The sequence below is a fragment of the Bacillus rossius genome, chromosome 3 (assembly GCF_032445375.1).
Source record: "Bacillus rossius redtenbacheri isolate Brsri chromosome 3, Brsri_v3, whole genome shotgun sequence".
Lineage (NCBI taxonomy): Eukaryota > Metazoa > Arthropoda > Insecta > Phasmatodea > Bacillidae > Bacillus > Bacillus rossius.
Genome location: NC_086332.1, coordinates 43,073,287 through 43,097,035, shown reverse-complemented (window position 1 = coordinate 43,097,035; position 23,749 = coordinate 43,073,287). Strand labels below are relative to the sequence as shown.

At 35.2% G+C, this 23,749-nt stretch overlaps 1 protein-coding gene across 1 annotated transcript in view; it reads right to left on the bottom strand.

Moving 5' to 3' along the window:
* Positions 1-524: 524 nt before the first annotated feature.
* Positions 525-23,749, bottom strand: part of LOC134530589 (ATP-dependent RNA helicase vasa-like) — a 59,271-nt gene continuing 36,046 nt past the window's right edge. Inside the window, exons 8-11 of the mRNA XM_063365563.1 lie at positions 17,236-17,433; positions 16,034-16,206; positions 3,721-3,819; positions 525-1,749 (exon numbers count right to left, since the gene is read on the bottom strand). Coding sequence (XP_063221633.1) covers positions 1,690-1,749; positions 3,721-3,819; positions 16,034-16,206; positions 17,236-17,433 — 530 coding nt within the window. The 3' untranslated portion in view covers positions 525-1,689. The remainder of the gene's footprint in view (positions 1,750-3,720; positions 3,820-16,033; positions 16,207-17,235; positions 17,434-23,749) is intronic.

Below are 23,749 nucleotides of genomic sequence, written 5' to 3'. Positions count from 1 at the left end.
CCAAAATTGATGCTTTTTTTAAATCAAATGTTTGAATAGAAAATGTGTCATGAATGCAAGTTTATTGAAGTTCGTATTATGATTTATTCTGTAAGTGTTGCATAGTGTTTGTTTTCTTCAGTGTTTACATATTGTTATGCATGTAGTGAAGCCAGCTTATACTACTAACAGTGTAGGTATATAATTTTCTTTATAATTGTAAATATAGGCAATTAAAGTTCAATCAATTTTTTTGTCATGATATCCCAATAGTTTGGTTAATACAAACTCTTGTTATTACAAAGTGCTAAAATGATGGTGCCTTCAGGTTTGTAATAATGAGGTTTGACTGTATTTAGATTTTCAGTCTTAAACCTTGTAAACTGGGTTATTATTTCACAAATAAAAACAAAACCAAATCAATTAGCGAGGCAGTAATACACAATCTAGTGAAAAGAAATGACAATTCATATTGCAGTTAAGATTCGGCAGAATCACATAATTAAAGAATCAACCAGATTAATCCCAAAATAAAAACAAAATCATTACACAAATGTTTTAAAATTTTTAATACACAAGTTTAACAGTGTTGCATTTTAAAATATTCTGAAATTATTAAGCATCACAATACATACTAACACACATTTCCTCAAAATTACAAAAATACACTTCTGTAAATTGTCAAGTCTTCCTTTATCACAAACTTACTCACTGATTGACAAAAACTTAACAGGAACTTAAATTGTGCACAATTTGATTAAGAGATGCTCCGACACCAATACTGAAAAATACTAAATACTTTGGCCCTGAGGTAGGTAATCATAAGAATAATAGTAGAGCCATGATTATGCAGTTTATGAATATTGTAAACATTTCTGCGAAATTCACTACATACTGTAAAAATCCCAAAATTTTTGTTAACCATAAAATAATACTACATATTTTAACTAAACTTAACTATCACCCACTGATTTACTAGTGTGATAGTAACAAGTTTTGTTAACAAAAGATGGGTACAAACAAAAATTTTTTTCTGCAAGTAGTGCAACTACAGTTCGAACCATTAACACAAGGAAACAAATTAAATGCATATTCACAGATAGCTAATGAATGTATAACAATTTTCATTAACTACAAAACAGCTTTCGATTTCAGTTTGCTAGAATGCAAAGAAACCAGTGGTAACACAATAGCAATAATCTAGTTAGTTTTAACTATAAAAAGCCTTAGAGATTTCCTAATTAATGAAGAAAAAAATAAGAAAACATTATGCAACCAAGTGTTCACACACAAGCATTTCTATGAATTTCATTAGGTGTCAGAAGGTTACAGTTTTATCTGAACAAGTCTTTTCACAGACACTAGTCTGTTGTCCAATTTCTCAACAGATGTTTAAAAATAATTTTTTAATTCTAAAATCTACATGATATTATAGAAATTTAAAACAAAAACAGTTGGTGTCAATATTACTAATGTGTTTATATAACCATGCACATAAAAATTTTGGGTTTAATTTAAATCAACAGAAATACCACAAAGGTTTGTATGTAATCCAAAATGGAAAAAATGAGCAAAAGATTGCAAGGGCTTTTAAGCTATGTTCAGTGCACCATAACAACAGATCAACAAAGTTTAAGCTAAAATGTTTGCCCAAGCCTCAAACTAATCTTGAGGAAGGCTTCTGAGGTCGGGCAATGTTGCTCCACAAGGCTACCACTCTTCCTCTGGCTCGACATGGCTGGCTGGGGCGCTGCTGCCCTCATCCTCAAACTGAAAAGAGCCCCAGTCAGAGAATAAACACATTTCCAAGTTACTACACTTACCCCGACGTTTAAATATCTGCTAAAATCTTTCCATGCATGCACAGTAGTCTAGATTAACTCAGCTTTTGTATTAGAGCCGACCTAAAGCACCATTACCACCAAAAACTATAAAAACATTTGCCTGAGAACCTAGAAAATGATCTAAATTGTAGAAAAGAAAAATAAAAATAACCATCTAGATTTAAACTACTGGTTGAGCGGCTGTGATGACTCGCGTCATCCTGGATCAACCCGATGCCAAAAAAGTCTAGAAAGGTGGTGCCAATTCGCGTGGCAGCCCGCGTAATTCCCAAGGTCGCTCAGCAATACATGACAGTGCCCTGTAGGGAGGGAGGGGGAGATAGGGGGAGGGGGAGGGAGGGGAGGGGGAAAGGAGGGGGGAGAGAGAGGGGGAAGGGAGGGAGAGAGAGGGAGGAGAGAGAGAGAGGGGGTGAGAGAGGGGGTAGAGAGAGGGGGTAGAGAGAGAGGGGGTAGAAAGAGAGGGGGTAGAAAGAGAGGGGGGAGAAAGAGAGGGGGGAGAAAGAGAGGGGGGAGAAAGAGAGGGGGGAGAAAGAGAGGGGGGAGAAAGAGAGGGGGGAGAAAGAGAGGGGGGAGAAAGAGAGGGGGGAGAAAGAGAGGGGGGAGAAAGAGAGGGGGGAGAAAGAGAGGGGGGAGAAAGAGAGGGGGGAGAAAGAGAGGGGGGAGAAAGAGAGGGGGGAGAAAGAGAGGGGGGAGAAAGAGAGAGGGGAGAAAGAGAGAGGGGAGAAAGAGAGAGGGGAGAAAGAGAGAGGGGAGAAAGAGAGAGGGGAGAAAGAGAGAGGGGAGAAAGAGAGAGGGGAGAAAGAGAGAGGGGAGAAAGAGAGAGGGGAGAAAGAGAGAGGGGAGAAAGAGAGAGGGGAGAAAGAGAGGGGAGAAAGAGAGGGGAGAAAGAGAGGGGAGAAAGAGAGGGGAGAAAGAGAGAGGGAGGAGAGAGAGGGAGGAGAGAGAGAGGGAGGAGAGAGAGGGAGGAGAGAGAGAGGGAGGAGAGAGAGAGGGAGGAGAGAGAGGGAGGAGAGAGAGGGGGAGGAGAGAGAGAGGGAGGAGAGAGAGGGAGGAGAGAGAGGGAGGAGAGAGAGGGGGAGAGGGGAGGGAGAGGGTGGGAGAGAGTAGCAACGGCCCTTGTAATCTGGCCAGGCACGCGTGGCATGCCTTATGTCAGTGGTCAGCACGTGATGCCAGTGGCTGTACAGCCACCAGCCAGCGCTGAACCTGGTGCCTGTCATGGTCCTGTCTGCATTCGTAACAGTACTTTTAATGTACCTACCCAACAACATGTTAAACTGGTTAAGTTATTTTAAGTATCAAAACACCCTCTTAAAGAATGAAAAAAAAGTAAAAGAAAGCATTATTTTTTTTGGAAAGGATCTTAAGTGTCAATTCACATTGTATATATAACAATTTTTAAGGGAATAAAAGGCAACTGTACATTTGATACTGAATTTTAGAAGTAATGTTAAATTTTTAAACAGACTATTTGCACCACTTATGTTTTAGTACAGACTTTTTGCACAGCTTTTGCCTCATTTTAAAATTGCTTTTGATCAATTTTATTTACAGTTTTTTAGGGTCCCTAGCAATGGTACTTTAGTAATAGAAGGTGTAAGCAAGCAACATTTTTTTGTCTACTCATAGATCTACTAAAAACAAAATAATGCTTTAGAATCTACAACCTCTACTCACCAAAGGGAGCTAAACAAGAGTTGTTCCGAACTTTTAGTGAGTGGCCAACTTAAATGCTTGGGCTTGAAATTTTGGGAAAAAATTAATGGTTATCCTTAAAAAAAATTAAGAGCTTGCAGCCAGCACCCAAACTATTTGGTTCAGTAAAATTTTGTACCAAGTTAGCAACCTTGCTTGTTTTAGACACAAACAACTATGCAAAATGAATGCAAATACTAACCTTGCGAATGTCTCTGCCACCAAAGCGGCCACCACCTCTGTAACCACTTCCTCCGCCTCCACCAGCATTCTGCAAGAAGTCTTCCACAGGTTGGCCAGCCTGCAGAGATAAGGTGACATTTCAACAACAATCTACTAGGCAATATAAATTTAACATTAAAACAAGCTTTATTAGTAAACTATTCAAAACGAAACAGTAACTGTCTGGGTAGATGTCTATGAAAGACTACTAAATGCAGCTGTTACCACAGGGAAACTTAGAACAAATTTAAATGTCTGTTAACATATTTTTAAGGACATGATTAAATGCCATTATGTTGCACAAGTTATTCAAGAATTGATGCATAAAATAGATATAGCGATGGAAAATTTCTGCGGAGATTAATAGTCAAATTCAGGCAAAAAGGGAAAAAATGGGGGTGGCAGGGATTTTTTTTTTTAAACTGGAAAATCACTATTACTCCCTAAATATGAAAAATATTGGGTCCTTCAATACAGTCAAACTGCCTAAGAAAAGTAAAAAAAATTTAGAGATTGGTCAAATCACAATTTTTTCAAGTCAAAATCTTATCCAAATCAGTCTCAAAGATAAAAAAAGTGCACAAGAAATAAATGAAGACTGGAAACCAAAAAGGCTGCAAGTGCCGGTTTCGTCAAATAAATTTTCAGCAAGAAAGGATGTACGTTCCAAGGCCAATAACATAGCATAAGGCTGAAAGTGCTCCGAGGAATGGTTGGTTAGTTGTAGCAACCACCAGGTTGTGCTTGCTGTATCTCCTGGCAGTATTTCCTAAAAAAGAGTGTAAGTGCCATTCCCTTTATAACCTGATCAGAGATTATGCCTTCAGTTTTGTTTACTCACACTGTTGGACATCAGGGCAAGTCTCTACCGTTTTATTATTATATCTTAAATGGAAACACGGGGAAGGGAGTGTGGTGGAAATGAGAAAGAAAATAAATGGGCAAGAATATGCAATGGCAAAAATTAAGAAAATAGCAACCAAGCATCCTTCATCGCAATCTGCAAGTTTGATTCTATAGCTGTATCAGTATGTTATCAGAGTTTAGTCGGTACTTCGTTACTGATGTTAGAATCTATGTAATCAATGAAAGTCTTCAAATGTTAACCGACATCAAATGCTTCTTCATAGCAGTTGTTGATTGGTGAGGTTGTTAGCTACATTATAAATTGGTAACTCCTAATGATTTTAAAGTATTTCAAATGTAGCAAACATATACCAAAATACTCATTTCACAATATCACTGTATTACATTTATAATTCATAACTATCATTTGACATTTTGAAAGATTTGTGCAATGGAAGTGCATGACTTGATGTAAGTTTTTGGACATACGCCATTGCTAAGAAAAGTAAAGCAATGGCGTATGTCCAAAAACTTAGGTACATCAAGTCATAATAAACTTCTTGAAATATCAAAATGAATATCAGGATGAATGATTGGAAAACGTGCAATACAATGCCGATTACATCCGTTAGTGGGGCGCCATGTCTTGAAAGGTAAAGGTTCAACCGTCTGTTTCTGGACGTGTTGTGCCTGTGATTAAAAGGTAATTGCTGCCGACCGTCCGTTCATGACTATCAACCCATCTGTTTCCAGACACCTCTCTGCGGTATTGTGCATTTAGCTGTGCAGCAAAAAGTCTTCAAGATTGTCACAGGCAGTTCCGCCTCCCGCCGTCTCCCATCAGTTAAAGGGCCTTTAACATTTGACACTATATTGGCAGTTGTTAGTACCAAACGGGCCAGATTCGGTAATTTGTGTCTAGTGCAATAAACAAGCTTGCAATGGAAATTGTCTCGATAAATCATTTATAGGGTTGTGCGAATGTTCGGTATACCGATACCGAAATTGAAATTTTGCTACTTTCATTTTCGATTTCGGTAAGAATTTCATCTTTCGAAGTTCGTTTTTAGCGAAATATTTCGAGCCAAACGAAAGTTCAATAGCTTACCGAAGTTCGTTTGTTCTAGTTGAAAAAGAAATCGTAATTTAATAAAAATGTACAGTAGAACACCGGTACAATAACGTACCTTATTATAAAGTATATTTCACTTAACAAATCTTTTTTAAGTCCCCACCAAAAATCGTATCTTCGCCATGCAAAACGGTTTCAGTTTAAAGTATCATATTTTCACTATAATGTATAAATTCTACTAGTAGAGTGGCATTACTACACCAAAATTTACTTAAACTGGTAAATAAATTTCCAGCTAAATGATTAATGTAGTAGAACAAAGATACACAAATACCACCACAACGTATTTTCTAACCTCTAAATTCTCAAAACAAAGTTAACAAACAGTTGCGCGCACAACCATAGATTATACCGTACGTAGTATGCGACGTGAGAAACACAACACCATTCGATACATTGAAAGACGGAGGTTTGAGAGAAATATTAATTATTTAGACAAAAGTGTTACGCTACGCTAAAAATACAGTTTTATGTCGGTGCCGGGATTGTTTATTGTTATTGTTGAGTTTATTTTCAGGTTACGTTATTTAGACACCACATTGTATTTGTGCTACAATATGAATGATCCTGGAGATAAAAAGAAACAAAAGCAATTCACGCTTAAGGAAAAAGTGGATATACTCAGAGAACTAGACAAGGGGAAAAAAGCAAGTCGCAGTTGCGAATACATATGGCATTGCGGCTCTCCTGTAGATATTTTTTTTATATATTTTTTTCTCTTTGTAAAGATATGTATGCATGTTTCAGTACTAAGTACAAAAACTTGAGGTACCTGTAAGTACTTAGCACTGAGATTCTACTGTAATGTCTTTATATGATTTGCTTGTTATTACTAATAATGTAATAACATATGCAAATCATATAAAGACATTAATTAGAAAAAAGATTTCCATTAAGATTAATTTACGTGGTGATGAAAAAAACTCACGTTAATAAAAATACGGTAAAATCATAATTTGAACAAACATGGCAAATAAAGTAAACAAAATTCAACCGTGATTACAGTAGGCCTAGGTATCAAAACAAAATCATGCAATATTTGAAAAATTACCTGATTCATTTGCTTTAAAACAGTAGTGTAGGTACTATATTCGTAAAACATACATTCCAGAACTGTTAGTACACTATTTAGTATTTACCGTAAACACAAAAACAAAGAACGTACCTACTTTTATTCGCGCACAGCCAAACAAAAACATTGTCGTCTGCTTTATTTAAATTTTACATACTCTGACTGGCATATAAAATCCTCATAATATACAGCCAATTAGACAAAAAGGTCAACAAGTCACTGCATGTAATGACCACTTGGCAGCAACCATTTGTTATGTTTTGTTTTGACCATGTCCCTTGCCTGGTTTACAGCTTCCTGAGCTAGCCATGTGTGACAGTGGTGCAAGATGGCGGCCGTTCCGCAGTATTCACGTATTTTTTCATCAGTACCATGCACGTGATAAATATATTATCACAGACTGCGACATTACGACTGTAAAGGAAATAGTCTGTGCACTGAAAGATCTGTATTGATTCTTGAAATTTACGAGTGACATGGGGCTGTGTTGTGTGGTCTAGGGCGGATGTTGATTATATTAAATAGTAATATTTATATATACATCAAAAGGTACCAAAATGATTTATCTAATAGAATTTATTACTGAAGAGCAAATTTTGGGGCACTTTTTTTCTTTGTTAATTAAAAAATTTCGCTTAACTTTCGTTACGAATATATTTATCTCATAGAAAAATTCATTTTCGTTTCACTTTCGCGAAACTTGATAAATTTTCTTTCACTTCCATTTCGTGTGGATAAAGTCACTTTCGCACATCCCTAAACATTTACTGACTGGAACCTTGTACATGCTCTAGCGAAAAACCTCGTCACATTAACAACCCTAGAAGAGGCTGTCCCGCCACCCATGCCTCGACTATGCTCCTTGTGACTCAGCAGTGCCTCCTGTAATTCAGCCGCCCTGTGGAGAGGTGGCCATTGTGACGCCGACGAGCATCCCAACCCTTCCTCTCTCCCTTCCCGAGGAAGGAAGCTCCAGAGTAGAGGGACCAGCATTAGGGAAGGCAACACGTGTCACTGCTCCAGGACAATATCAAGCATATGGCGATGTCATTATCAAGAATACCGTGGTGTTTTATCACATAATCATCGCACATTTTATGCTATAACCAAGTCTGAGAAGAAATGGGGCAACTTTTATGTGAAAAAAGCATTTTGGTTGAAGTTGCTTTTCATTAAAACAAAACATGTATGTTGCACTGAAAGTACATTTAATTAAAAAGTATACAAAGAATGCCGAACAATTTAAATAAGTCATGCAACAAAAACATTTAGTTAGCTTAAAATATAAACATGAAACTGAGCTGTAACTAACAAAGTGTTTCCATAAGCATCATCATAGTACACACTAACTACAAGAATGCTGCTATCAAACGTAGTTTACGCGGCACAAGAGTGTGCCATAAGTGAGCTATCGATATATATATCCAAATATATGTGCACACACTATACAGGCATAAAACGTAACCAAACTTGCATGATGCCAACTAGTGCTGGCTACATTTTTATACATGCTACACTGCTGCAATGAAAATCAACATTAAAATGTTGAAAAACATATTATATATATATATATTTCTGTTTAATAAGCGGTAACATCCAAACGAATAATTGATTTCAACTTTAAATTACATAGTTTTATGGAGAGAAAAAATGTAATCTTATGGAGAAAATGGCGGGATTGAAACATTTGACTGTACTGAATAGGAAATTGTATTGTGCGGGTACAACTTAAAACTACTATAATTGTAATTAGTAGTGATGGGTCGAATCCCATTTTTCCCGAATCCGAATCCCAAACAGTACCTCGAATCCACCCCTCGAATCCGAATCCAGATCTCAAGGGTTAATTATAAAATAATTTATAAGTTAAGAGAAAAAATTAAACATTAAGCAGAATTATTTAACCCTTAAAATTTTTATTTAAAAAAAAACAAGGATTTTGACACTGTCTGGATCAAGACGATTCAGTTTTTGGTCACATATTTCTTGCAGTGCTGAACAAACGTTCAGAACACTGTCGCAGGTGGTGAACAAATATTTTTTGGACAGTTTATGTAGCCTGGGTGAACACGCAGACTGAGTTTTCCAGATTCGAGGATGTTTATTTCTGGGTTAACTGTAGGATCACGTAAGAATCTGGTCACTTCATCAATTGCTGTAGAAACCGACTTGGTGGATTTAAGGCATTCAGGCATTATCTGAGAGTACAGTGATTCACGTATCCACGGAAATCGGAAAACGAAATTCAACATCGACGGAACAATATTTTGTAGTTACAAACTTGACATTTGTTAAAAGTCCCAAATGAAGATAAACGCTTTCCTGAAATATTTAATGGAAATATTTAATGGTTTTAGGCCATAAGAAGTATTGTCGTGCGTCTTTTAAAATTAAGCATCACTAAAGCATAGTGATTAATATGCCCGAAGTTAAAAGTGACGGGGTGTTTTCTCTAGTTTATCCATTAAAATTATTTATATTAATATTAGTTATTTTTTGTGTTACTCAAAATGATCGGCTAACAAATTCATTGGTTGGCCATCATGGAATTCTCAGATAATACATATTTTAACGTTGGTAGTCTACACAAACCAAACTTGGTCCTAAAAAAATTCATAACTAGAACGTGTATCAGAATATTTAAAATTGAATCGCGATTAAAATAATAATTATATAATGTAGTAATTTTTGTCATTCATTATTTCATTATTACTACATGTGCGACCGTAACTTGTGATGAAAGTCAGCATTATTGTTGTATTACTAAGTAACAGATTCTTGGTAAAGTTATTTAAAAAAAAACAAGATTCATATTACTAGTCTAGATCCTAAATGTGCTTTATTTTATTTTTTAGCATATTCTGAGAATACATCTGTGATTTATGCCTTATTTAATGACAATGTAGCGACAATGCATCCATGTTCATGAATATGAAGTAAGTTTACCAAATCAGTACATGCTTCATAATTTTACATATACATATAATAATGAATTAAAAGTACAATACAGTAGAACCTCGTTAATCCGTGATGCGCTAATTCCGGAATTGGATAATCCGGGATGATTTAAAAGAGCAGAAAAAAAGAAGTAAAAATTGTCAGCGCTTAAAATTAACGTCACGCAGGCCGTCCGGCAAACACTGCAAGCCATCAGCCATCGCATGGGCTGCCAAACTCTGCAAGGCTGTTTGTATCAACCCTTTGTGTCGCCCCCCTTTCAGCTGTCACAAGTCACTCTTTAAACTTGAGGGGGATGTCCTGACTTATGCTTCCCGTCTCCTTTTGTTTGTTTCCACCCGCCAACGCATGGCAGGCGCCTGGCGAGTGACGTGTCTGGCTGGCATTCGGCTGTACGAAGGGAGGGGAGGGGAGGGGGGAGAGGAAGGGAGAGGGGGAGAGGAAGGGAGGGGGGGGGCTACCCAAAATTTATGTGTGCAAGGTCAGCACGATCTTATCTTTCTCTCTTCAGCTGTTGTAAATGACCGTGAACTAATGGCTAGGCAGTGCTGTATTTTTTTAAGCAGAGACACTGATTCGAAGATGGCGGGCGTGAATGGATTATCTGTGTTTATTATTTTTTTTACAGCATTTCAATTATCCGGGCATCGGCGGGTCCCAATTAACACGAATAAAAGGGAGTTTACTATTTTTTATCCATCTGCTGCCAAGGCGCAGTAGCCTCGGGAGATGTTACGTCACATGACCTTGGCCTTAACCCAGTTGCACGCAGGTATCTGAGAAGCTTGACAAGACCTTCCGGGCTTTTAATCGCTAGTCCGTGAAATTCGGTAATCCGTGATTATCAAGTATTAATTAGGTTCTACTGTACCTCAATAGGATGTGTTCCAAGGAAAATGTAAACAGGCCAAGTAAATGGTAAGTAGTGGTGCACCGATGCGGATACCGATGAATCGTAATCGGCGATTATGGGTACTTGCAGATTAATCGTAATCGGCGATTATCTTAACGATTACTTTGCCGATTATCTACGTCCCAGCGTAATTAAGTAGGTTTTTACCGTGTAATATTTTGTTACACATTTTAGGACGAAATACGGTATTATTTGTATATATTACAAAATTCATCTAACTCCGCCATATCATGATTACAGATATTTCGTTAAGTTTAATAAATCTCATTGCCTCGAACAAAAAAAAAATATTTTTCCTACACGTTTATTTACGTTTCGTCTTTTGTTTAGTGGCCTTGTACAATACTTATAGCCAGAGACGTAAAATAGATGGCACGCAATCAAAATACCACAAGCAGTTGCAGTGTATTCTATGACAATCAATCTTTTCGAGTCGTAGTAGCGGTTCAAAATCGTGGTCCCGATACCTTCTAGAGTTTATCTCTGCGTTTTACAAACTCGTTATGGGCATCTATGGTAACATTATCTGTTGTGTTATTTGTATGTGACGTGAAAAGTGAAAAAGTATTTATAATTTTATATATTCAGTCAACATAAATAAAATTGCATGTGCTAGAATTAGTTTTCAGACATTTTTATATAATTATAGTGAGATGGCGAGTAGGGAGAAAAAAAGTGAAGTGTGGAAACATTTTTCTATAAACTCAAGTGAACAAAATATAGCAACATGTTTACATTGTTAAACGGTAATTTCTCGATCCAACCTTATGTGATAGTCGATAATAATGCTAGTTTTCCGCAACAAAAACTTACCCACTGTAAATTACAATTATTAGACTGTAGTTCAAGTTGTTTACAATAACAAATATAAATAGAAGTTAATTTAATTTACACTTTGCAATGACTTAATAGTGTATTTTATATCTTTTTATACTGTTATTATAACTGTATTCTCAATTTTACCTAATCTTGTTATTAAATTCACATGGGAATAAAAATTTTTGTGTGCATTATTACACTTAAAAATTTTTTTTCATTATAATCGGTAACTGAATCGGTATCTGCCGATTATTGCTCTCATAATCGGTAATCGAATCGGTAATCGGTAAAGTCATATTGGTGCACCACTAATGGTAAGCATTTAAGTTTTTAAAGTACTACATTTACATCAATATTTTTCCTCGAATCCCGAATCTTTTCCCTCGAATTTTGAATCTTTCGAATACTAGAGATTCGGTGGGATTCGAGGATTAGAGTATTCGACCGGCCCATCCCTAGTAATTAGTTAATTTTTCCATTATAACTATGACATTGCCTGACTGCAACTTGAAAACTGATAACTTCAGCATGGTATTTTGTCCTGTGATCTTTGGCGAGGTCATGTTTACTACCTACACAAAGCGTTCTGAATCTTAACAGCAAGACAAAAAACATCATGCAATTTTTATGGAAGAATATTTTTCTCCAAATTCTGACGCTCTAAAATAAGGGTGAAGATTATTAGATAAAACACGGTAGCTTAGAAACTCTATAAAATTGATGGATGCATAGAATAGATTAAAAGACATTTCGGTTTCATGTAACATATGAAAATGTTTAAATGTACCTTAAGTAAATAAAGAACATGTAAGGTGAACAGTTTCCAGAATCTTCCAGAAGTTAAAATATATATAAAATATATATATATATATAAAATATATATATATATATATAAAATATATATATATATATAAAATATATATATATATATATAAAATATATATATATATATATATAAAATATATATATATATATATATATATATATATAAAATATATATATATATATATAAAATATATATATATATATATATATATAAAATATATATATATATATAAAATATATATATATATATATATATAATCTATATATATATAATATATATATATATATAATATATATATATATAATATATATATATATAATATATATATATAAAATATATATATATAAAATATATATATAAAATATATATATATAAAATATATATATATATAAAATATATACAGTAGAACCTCGATGATACGTTCCCGTTTCATACATTTTCCCGTGTCATACGCCGATTAATTTTGGTCCCGCCGAAAGTACTATATTTACAATGGTTTACTTTCCCGGAACACACACTTATAAAATCACGAATTTCCCGTTTCATACGTTTTTACAAAGCGGAAAAGTCTTAAAATTCACAAATTTTTTTGTTATATTCCTTAGTGGTGCACCGATATGACTTTACCGATTACCGATTCGATTAACGATTATGAGAGCAATAATCGGCAGATACCGATTCAGTTACCGATTATAATCAACAATTTTTTTTTAAGTTTAATAATGCACACAAAATTTTTTTTCCTCATGTGAATTTAATAACAAGATTAGGTAAAATTGAGAATACAGTTATTATAACAGTATAAAAATATCTATTTATATTTGTTATTGTAAACAATTTGAACTACAGTCTAATAATTGTAATTTACAATGGGTAAGTTTTTGTTGCGGAAAACTAGCATTATTATTGACTATCACATAAGGTTGCATCGAGAAATTACCGTTTAACAATGTAAACATGTTTCTTTATTTTGTTCACTTGAGTTTATAGAAAAATGTTTCCACACTTCACTTTTTTTCTCCCTACTCGCCATCTCACTATAATTATATAAAAATGACTCAAAACCAATTCTAGCACATGTGATTTTATTTATGTTGACTGAATATATAAAATTATAAATACTTTTTCACTTTTCACGTCACATACAAATAACACAACGGATAATGTTACCAAAGACACCCATAATGAGTTTGTAAAACCCAGTGATAAACTCTAGATGGTATTGGGACCACGATTTTGAACCGCTACTACGACTCGAAAAGATCGATTGTCGTAGAGTCCACTGCAACTGCTTGTGGTATTTTGATTGCGTGCCATCTATTTTACGTCTCTGGCTATAGGTAATGTACAAGGCCACTAAACAAAAGACAGAACAAAAGACGAAACGTAAATAAACGTATAGGAAAAATGTATTTGTTATTGTTCGAGGCAATGAGATTTATTAAACTTAACGAAATATCTGTAATCATGATATGACTGAGTTGATGGATTTTGTAATATATACAAATATTACCGTATTTCGTCCTAAAATGTGCAACAAAATACTACACCGGAAAAATTTACTTAATTACGCCGGGACGTAGATAATCGGCAAAGTAATCGTTAAGATAATCGCCGATTACGATTAATCGGAAAGTAACCATAATCGCCGATTACGATTCATCGGTATCCGCATCGGTGCACCACTAATATTCCTCCTGAAAAAATACGTTTTAATGATTTTATTTTGAAAAACGTTCATTGTTTACCTTTGCAAATGTAAGAAAATAACTTTATCGCACCATAGATATGGATGGCATCAGGAAGACTGTGCACCTCGCTACTAGCATCTATGGCCAGCACCAAGCGAGACTAGTGGCGCAAATTAGCAATGATTATGAAAATGGTCAACGCGCTTTACCAAGGCACGGATCTCATATTTTGTGCATTCATTAATCTTTGAACTGAATATAGCCGTTTGTTATTGTTTTCATATGATCGGATTTTTTTGTATTGTACGTTTCTCAAGTTAACATTTTATTGAAAATTGTTCTGTTGCATAAAGTTGTTTGTAAAATGAAACAAACAAGCAAAAATTTCTGATTTTCTTTTTACAATAGCCTAATTTTTTTAATTTCTATTTTAGGCTTGGTGACCTTTCCCCCCTCCAAGAAAGGACTGCTTTACTTGGTTATGGACTGTATTTTACATTTCTGGTGGTTTTATTATATGTATATATAATGATGAATTCATATCTTTCATTAATATAATGCAATTATTTACACATTATGTATTTAAGTTTAATCAATTATTGTGCTGGTATGCTAGATTGAAAAAAAATCTTATTATTGCCATTCCCTTTTCATACACTTTCCCGCATCATACACCATTTTTGTGCCCTCCGTTGAAAAGTGTATGATAGGGGTTCTACTGTATATATAAACTTTTAAATCTACCTGGAGTTTGTACGTTGAGCTGTAAGTTTAATTTAATTTCTTGAAGTGCAGTTTTTGAAACAAAATTACCCTCTTTTATCGCATAATCATTGCACACGCATAAACATCACACCCATATTTTAGGGTGCCAAAATTTGGATTAAAAAACCCTAGCATGAACGTCGCATGATGTTTTTGGTCCCGCTATTAGTTTCCAAGCGCTTTGTGTAGGTATCTTTTTTCATATAAAAATATGTATTATTAACTTAGAAATCCAATATTTATTCGGACATTACTACTTATTTCAATTACGGAAATAAGAAGTTGTCCGACGTGTAAATTTTCTTTTAACGACGTTTTTAAACATTATAACCTTTATCTGTTCGTCTGCGTCGCCAAATTGTACTGCTTATAAAAATGTAGCCAGGCTAGTTGGCATCATTCATGTTTGGTTATGTTGCCTCCTGTATAGAGAGCACACATAGTCGAATAACGATATCTTTTTGATTCATGCAACGCACTCTCTGTCAAGTGCCAAGTTAACTACATTTGATAGCCCTCACTCTTTCGTGGTGTGTTCTACGATGAGAGTTATGCGTTAGTTCACGTCACAGATACAAGTGGCTTGCGTTCGGGTCACAGATTTTGTTTTTCTATTTAAAGATGAACAAAGGTTTTTGTTGCATGACTTAATATAAATTGTTTGTCGTGCTCTTGTATATTCTACTTTTTTTTTAATAAACGTACTTTCCATGAACAGGTTTTGTTTTTATGAATAACTTTACCCAACAAAAAAAAATTTTTTCTGCATAAATGTCACACCCTTACTTTTCAAACTTGATTTTAGTATAAAATGTGCAATGATTATGCGAGAAAACACTGTAGGTTTATATAATGTACGGTCAAAAAATGTATGCTAAATCAATCTTTAACCGTCTGTATTCCTAGAAGATTCTAAAATACCACTATTATTTTGTAATTTCATGACATCAGTTGTGCATGGCCAAGGAGGTCGAAAAACACCTGGGGCATGGCAATTTACTTCTAATGCCACACAAATTTAAAATGTATGCAAACCATTAAGGTTGATGTGCCAAGTCAGGATTATTTGATTCTGTAGGCCTCCACTTTCTATTTGGCTCTTGGCTCTGCTGGTCCATTCTGAGTAACTCATTTCCATTAAACTATGGAGTTCCAAATTCCTAGTTGTTTGATGGGCACTGTCTTCCCAGCTTCAATTACAATTGTAGCACGAAACTGGGGACAATAGCAGCAACACAGCACACACACACACTGCTCCACGTGCAACTTACCTGAGATAGGATTCTGACCAGATCTCCCGCTAGCGCTGCGTCGTTCTCCGGGTCGTAGAAGCTGGTTGCCTTGCCTCTGTTGCCCACACGCCCTGTCCTGCCTATCCTGTGCACATATTCGTCGATGGCCTTTGGCAAGTCGTAATTCACCACATGCGCCACATTCTTGATGTCTGCAACCCCCAAGAGCACCAGTCAGGGTCCACCGATCAATTGGCATACTACATCACTAAATTACTAGACCTGTAATCTACACTTCACCCAAAGTATAACTGTATCTACAAGAATAATCCGCACACATTTTACGTAAACTGTACATTGAAAAAGCTCAATCAAAACTTGGCCTGTTGCATAGCACAAGTTCCATCCAAGTGGTTAACCTGCTGTTGTGGAATGAATGACATCTTTCAAAGGGTTTGAAAGTAAGCGTGTGTGTGAAAGACGCAGTTATTACCAAAGGTTTGCGGCAATAAAATTTTTATATTCAAGTGATAATTTTTTCAGTGTGCTTCTTAAGGTTTCCTGGTTTATTTTGTTTATAATCTTTGTAATGTAGCAATGTCTTTGGTCATTCATGGGTGAAATATTAATGGCACTTCATTGCAGTAAGCAAAACAGCCAATTTTTAGCTGCATCAATTATTTTAAGCATCGGTTGGAAACTATTCCACTGGTATACCATTGGTATAGGCAGGAAATTGTAAATGTCTGCCTATACCAATACCATTAAATGATTACGTTGGTACATTATTTCAACAATATGAATGGGAGGAGAAAACTGGTTTACATCTGCTTTGCAGAAAAACAATTCGGGAATTGAACTCACATCACCTTAGAGCAAGGCAAGGCAAGTGATCATAGTGGCCCAAAAAACTTAGGTTCTACAATGTAAAAAAAAACTGACTGGAGGCAAATTACTTTGGCAGTCTTAAAAAAAAAGCCACATAATCATGCCTGCTCTAGGAACATTTAATCTAAAAGCTGTCTGCATGAACTAGAACAATTGTTAGCTTTTTGGTAGAAATTAAATAATTTTTTTTGAGTAACATAATTGTAAACATTACACCTGTAAAGGTACAACCCTAACCCCACACACAAATTAGAAGAAACCTTGGTATATGGGGTCAGACGTGATTCTTCGTAACTGTTGAATATTTCACATGTATTAAATTAAAACTATTGAGAAAATAGTACAATACTGACCTAGGCCTCTGGCTGCAACAGCCGTTGCCACAAGCACATTCCTTGTGCCCTTCTTGAAATCAAACAGTGCTTCCTCGCGTTCTCTCTGCAATCTGTCTCCATGAATACTTGTTGTTGGCACATTCTGCTCCGATAGAAAGCTGGCTATGAAGTCTGCTGTGCGCTTCGTCTCCACAAAGACTAGAGTTTTTTCATCAGCTGTTAAAAACATTCAACAAATTGTTTGCTAACTAGGAAAGTTGCACTTTCAACTATACCAACCATAATCTGTATTAGAGATGAAAATTTAAACAAAAAATATCAATATGTTTAATAAATAAATATTTCATGCATTTGATTTGGCGATCAGTAACTGATTGCCAAATAAAATGCATGAGCGTTGTTATAATATTTTATTCAAACAAAAAGAAAGTAATTTTATCTAAGACGTTATTGACACGCAGCACTGCGTAGCGGAGCACAGCTAAATTTAGTTCCAAAATGCAAGGCTGGCTGGCTGGCCGGCCTAACACGCAGCCATTTTCACGCTTCACGGCTTGGTGTTATTTAGTAAATATTATAATATAACTATTTTGTGTTTTTATTTTAGGTTACGGAAATCTCTTGTTTATACGAGTTATTATAAACGGGGCACGATAAGCGTGATTATTATTAATACATGTGCGTTTTGCAACAAATTTTTCTTCAGTGAAAATCCATTGACATATCTTGTAAACAAATGTGGTACCGTATTTAAGTAAACACAGGATGTAAAACAAAATGAAAACAGTGCACGCTGTTTTCCAAGCTTTTTTTTAATACATAAAATGGTGATGTGACATAAGTGTCCTATAAACTGTTGCCACTATCGACAAAATCACGTTACGTTACGTTCATAAATGAAGGTAGGCCTAGGTTTAGTTGCACTTGTACCTATTATAGCGCCGTAGCATGGTAGCAGGTAAGGTTAGGTTTTCACGGGATTTGTTTTGTTTGAAGGTCATTATCAATTCTTGCTGTATTAATGACTTGGCGAAAACGTTAAGACAACCTATAATAAAGTGCTATAATGTCACGATGCTGGTACTTAACTCGAAACGTATTTCGAGTTTGGAACTTGATAAATTATGTGACTCGGTTTTCGAGTCTAGTCAATCTGACCCAACTCGGCTTGTCTCGGATCGACTCGACAAACCAAGACTCGACCCACCTCTATAAATTAGTTACCTCGCATTTATATATATATATATCATGTGGGAAAGGTAAACACATTCTTTCAATGTTACGTCTCACAATGTAATAACGTACAAAAAATGTTTATCTGGGCATAGTTACAATTAGAAGAGACAGGAAACAAAAGATGTCATCTTAGTGCCAAAAAATTTTTTGACATGAATTTAATTCAGTTGATTTTTAACTTTTACAAAACATAGTATTTAAATAGAATTCCTGACTATACTGACTGGCTGTTACATAATTTTATGTTATTTCTCTACTTTAAAAAAGAAGAAATTTCAAATAATAACGGAACAAACTGTTATGGTATGAACACAGTTAAAACAATATGGCCTCTCAGTTTCTTTCATGTGTTGATGGTACTGTTTTTGCCGCTTAAAATGCTACGATTTCTCGCCATTCGTATGTTTGAGGCCAATTACAATACAAACAAACCATGCAAGCCAAACACATTGCATTATAAGAGACTACAATAAAATTAAAACTGCAGACTAAATAACAAATTAAATTTGAATTGTAATAAAAATATACATAAATATTAGTGGTGCACCGATGCGGATACCAATGAATCGTAATCGGCGATTATGGGTACTTACCGATTAATCGTAATCGGCGATTATCTTAACGATTACTTTGCCGATTATTTACGTCCCGGCGTAAAGTAGGTTTTTACCGTGTAATATTTTGTTACACATTTTAGGACGAAATACGGTAATATTTGTATATATTAGAAAATTCATCTAACTCCGTTACATCATAATTACAGATATTTCGTTAAGTTTAATAAATCTCATTGCCTCCAACAATAAAAAATAAATTTTTCCTACACGTTTATTTACGTTTTGTCTTTTGTTCTGTCTTTTGTTTAGTGGCCTTGTACATTACCTATAGCCAGAGACGTAAAATAGATGGCACGCAATCAAAATACCACAAACAGTTGCATCGATCTTTTAGAGTCGTAGTAGCGGTTAAAAATCGTGGTCCCGATACCTTCTAGTTTTTATCACTGCGTTTTACAAACTCATTATGGGCGTCTTTGGTAACATTATCCGTTTGTTATTTGTATGTGACGTGAAAAGTGAAAAAGTATTTATAATTTTATATATTCAGTCAACATAAATAAAATCACATTTTCTAGAATTGGTTTTTAGTCATTTTTATATAATTATAGTGAGATGGCGAGTAGGAAGAAAAAAAGTGAAGTGTGGAAACATGATTCTATAAACTCAAGTGAACAAAATAAAGCAGCATGTTTACATTGTTAAACGGTAATTTCTTGATGCAACCTTATGTGATAGTCGATAATAATGCTAGTTTTCCGCAACAAAAACTTACCCATTGTAAATTACAATTATTAGACTGTAGTTCAAGTTGTTTACAATAACAAATATAAATAGAAGTTAATTTAATTTACACTTTGCAATGACTTAATAGTGTATTTTATATATTTTTATACTGTTATTTTAACTGTATTCTCAATTTTACCTAATCTTGTTATTAAATTCACATGGGAATAAAAATTTTTGTGTGCATTATTACACTTAAAAAAATCTTTTCATTATAATCGGTAACTGACTGAATCGGTATCTGCCGATTATTGCTCTTATAATCGGTAATCGAATCGGTAATCGTTAAAGTCATATCGGTGCACCAATAATTAGAGAGGGTGAAAAATCGTAAATACGATATAGCTGCGAATTAATGCGATTTGTTAATTACTTGCGATTAAATGCGAAAATCCCCTATTCCTGCGAATTGACACTAAAAACGTCTCGTAAACACTTTGCCGGGCAAAACTAACATAAAAAAATACATTTTACAATAATTTTTCATGGAAAATTTGACATTTTAAATGTTAATTTTTCACGTACATATAATCAAACCCTAATATTTACTCTAGAAACAAACCATGCCACCATGTTGCCAAAGAATTGCTGCCAACATTTTTTCGGCATTGTCAATAACTTTACAAACAATACGAGAGAAATAAAATATGGCAGCGGTATATTCTCTCTATGAAATTATCGAAGTTACTGCGAACGAGTAGTGTCGTTGAATCTCTTAGGCAACGGTACTACGTCGTTCGATATATCGATTGACGATTCTCGATGTATTTCCATAGCGCCATTTGCTACAGTACACATACGGTGCAGCTTATCTATGCGGTGCAGTAAATCTTTGCTTTGTTTTGACCGTTGGTTTTTACGCTGTTTGTCAACAAAGTGTAGTTTGCACGGGTTTTTGATAAAGTGCTCACATTTTACCATACAGTAATTGTTTTTACGTCTTTATGATAATATGGGGCGGACCAAGTCCGTTTCCGTACATTCGCGCGCATCGGAATATAAGGGCCATCATTTTTATGTTATTGATACGAATATTTTGATGTGTAAGCCGTGCAATCTTCGCATCAACTGGGAGAAAAAGGATACGTCGGAAAAACATGTTAAAACATCGGGTCACATTGACAGACTCAAGCAATTTTCTGAGCAAGATGACAGGAAACGGCAGGCAACATTAACAACCACACTGCATAACCAAAAAAAAGCAAAAATTGAGAAATAGGAATTTATTGAAGAGACTGAAAATGTTTCTCAAGGCTAATATCCCTCTTAGAAAAATCGATGATCCAGCTGTAAGGGAATACATCAACAAGTACATTCCTGGTTCTGGAGACATACCCCAAGCATCTACACTGAGAAAAAATTATGTCCCTGTGGTTGGTGAAGCACTTATAAAATTCTATAATATTGGTAATAAATGCTATAAAAATGCTACAAGTAAATATTTAAATGCTATAAATGACCAGAATAAATGCTATTTTTCACCCTCTCTACCAATAATAAATATGAATGCCCAAAATTAGAATACATTTTAGCCATCAGGCTTTCGATGCAACTACTGGCCTAGCTCTTCCAAGGTTAGTTTTAAGTTTTAGTTTCAAAATACTTAAATTTCATATTTGGTGTAGAACTGAGAATTATTTTTTGCTAGATTATGAACTGAAACTAGAACAGATATTCTTTAAGTAAAACCGAATTGGAACCAAACTGACTGATAAAAACCACAACCATACAGCTCTACTATAAAACCATCTAGTGGTCACAAACACAAAAATTATTAACCAGAAAGTTTTCGCGGCACCATCATTTTCACAATCAGACCAATGTGTTTATTTGGAAGGCATGACCAGACTACAACACAATAAACTATGCTCTTTTCTGTGAGCGATGTATCAATTGCTGCAGAAGACGAGGTTGAAAGACATGAAAACATCATTCATACAAGCAGTATGTTTTGTGTAGCATGTGCAGTTTCTTACAAACCTAACATGCACATTATATCCATGATATTTACATTGCAACAAATCATGTGTGGATTCATGTTAAGGTTAATTCTACTACAGGATGTTAGTTTGGCACACTAAAATGTTTAACAATTTGCATCTCTGCATTTTTTCATGTAAATTTGTAACCGTATATGACTTTATAAGTAGGGCTGTACGGGATAGGTAATTTTGGTTCGGGAAAAATTCGGGCGGGAAGCTATGATTTCCCTCGGGAAACGGGACGGGAACGGGAATTATTTAAAAGTGCAATATGTATCCAAGCAAATTTATTTATTTCAAAAATGGGCTATCAAAACCATATCATTTTAACTTTTAAAAGCCATAGTATTAAAATAATAATTTTGAAAAATAAACAATACTATGAAATGCCTCCATTTTCGTGTATGAACACCAGTTCCTCTGTATGTTCTGAGGAAAGGGACATACGCTTGGGGGATACAATGTTCCCAGCAGAAGAAAACACACGTTCACTTGCTGTTTCTGTTGCAGGGATGCCTAAATACTGCATTGCAACTTTACACACGTTAGGAAACGCATCTTTTCCTTTTTCTCTCCACCACTTTAGGGGATCATCACTTCTTTGTATAACAGGCATACTGAAATAGCAATCAGTTTCTGATGACATGATCTGGTTACTTGATTCACTCTCAGCAAGTTCGTCAAAAACACTCCAGAGAGAAGTAGAACTCTGTGCCAACTCACTGGTACCTGCAGTTGTTACTGAAAGAGAAAGAAACACCACATTCTTACACAATGCTATAGTGGCTTTTGTATAAATAAAATAACTAGGCCTACAAATAAATTAAACAATACCTGGTTGTGCCGTTGCCTGTGTGATTTCTTTTACTTTTTTATCCAGGTGGTTACGTGCCAAAAGTTTTTCTTCCGTTGGAATTACAACAGCCTTAAACCTCGGGTCAACTAACATTGCAGTATAGTATGGCTCTTTTCGATCGTAGCATGGAAATCGTGCTTGGAGAGCCAGAAGTACCTCATTTGCAAACTCCCATCCCTGTTTTGCATTGGTGTTGATGTAGGCCTTCAGACAATTTTTTAGAGAAAAAATGACCGGAATGACCATTGATGCTAATGGTGAACGTTCACCACAAAGTTGGGTTGTAGCATCATACAATGGTTGCAATATATTAATGTAAGAGTCAATAAGGTTCCATTCACTCAACTGCAGATTGTCCATGTTCAGTGTTGGTAAGTGACGAGAAAGAGGTATCTTGTTGTCAAACAATCTCTTCAGCATTAAAAACTCTGAATTCCATCTAGTCTGACAGTCTTGAATCAAGTTTAGTACCGGCAGATCTAGTTCTTCTTGAATTTGATGCAACTGTTCAGTTGCTCGCACACTGTGTTTGTATCGTCCAACAATCGAACGTGACTTTTTCAGTACCTCTTTGATCTCACATGTTACTTTAACAGCATCTTGCAATACAAGCTGCAGTGTATGTGCAAAGCACTGCAGCTGCGTAAACTTAAGTTTGCATAGTGAAAGTCCCAACTTAAGGTTTCGTCCATTATCACTCACAATGTACATGTCCACTTTGTCCCCTGCATTTTCTAAGTCCCATTCATTGAAGCACTCTACTAGTTTCTCACTAATTGCTTCACCAGTGTGTCCACCAGGAAAGCTGTAACACCCTAAACAGTACTTCTTCATGTCGAAATCTTCAATAAAATGACATGTCAGCGACATGAATGCTTCGTTGCTAGCAGATGTCCACAAATCACAAGTGAATGATAAAGAAGCAATTTTGGATAAACTTATTGCATTGGCAATATGTTCAGACATTTTTGCCTTTGTTTTGTTGTACAGTTCAGGTATTACTCTTCTTGAAAAAGTGTTACGAGATGGCACTGAATAAAGTGGTTGAGCTATTTTAAGGACTTTTTGAAATTTATGATTTTCCACTGTACTGTATGGCAACATAGCATCAGCTA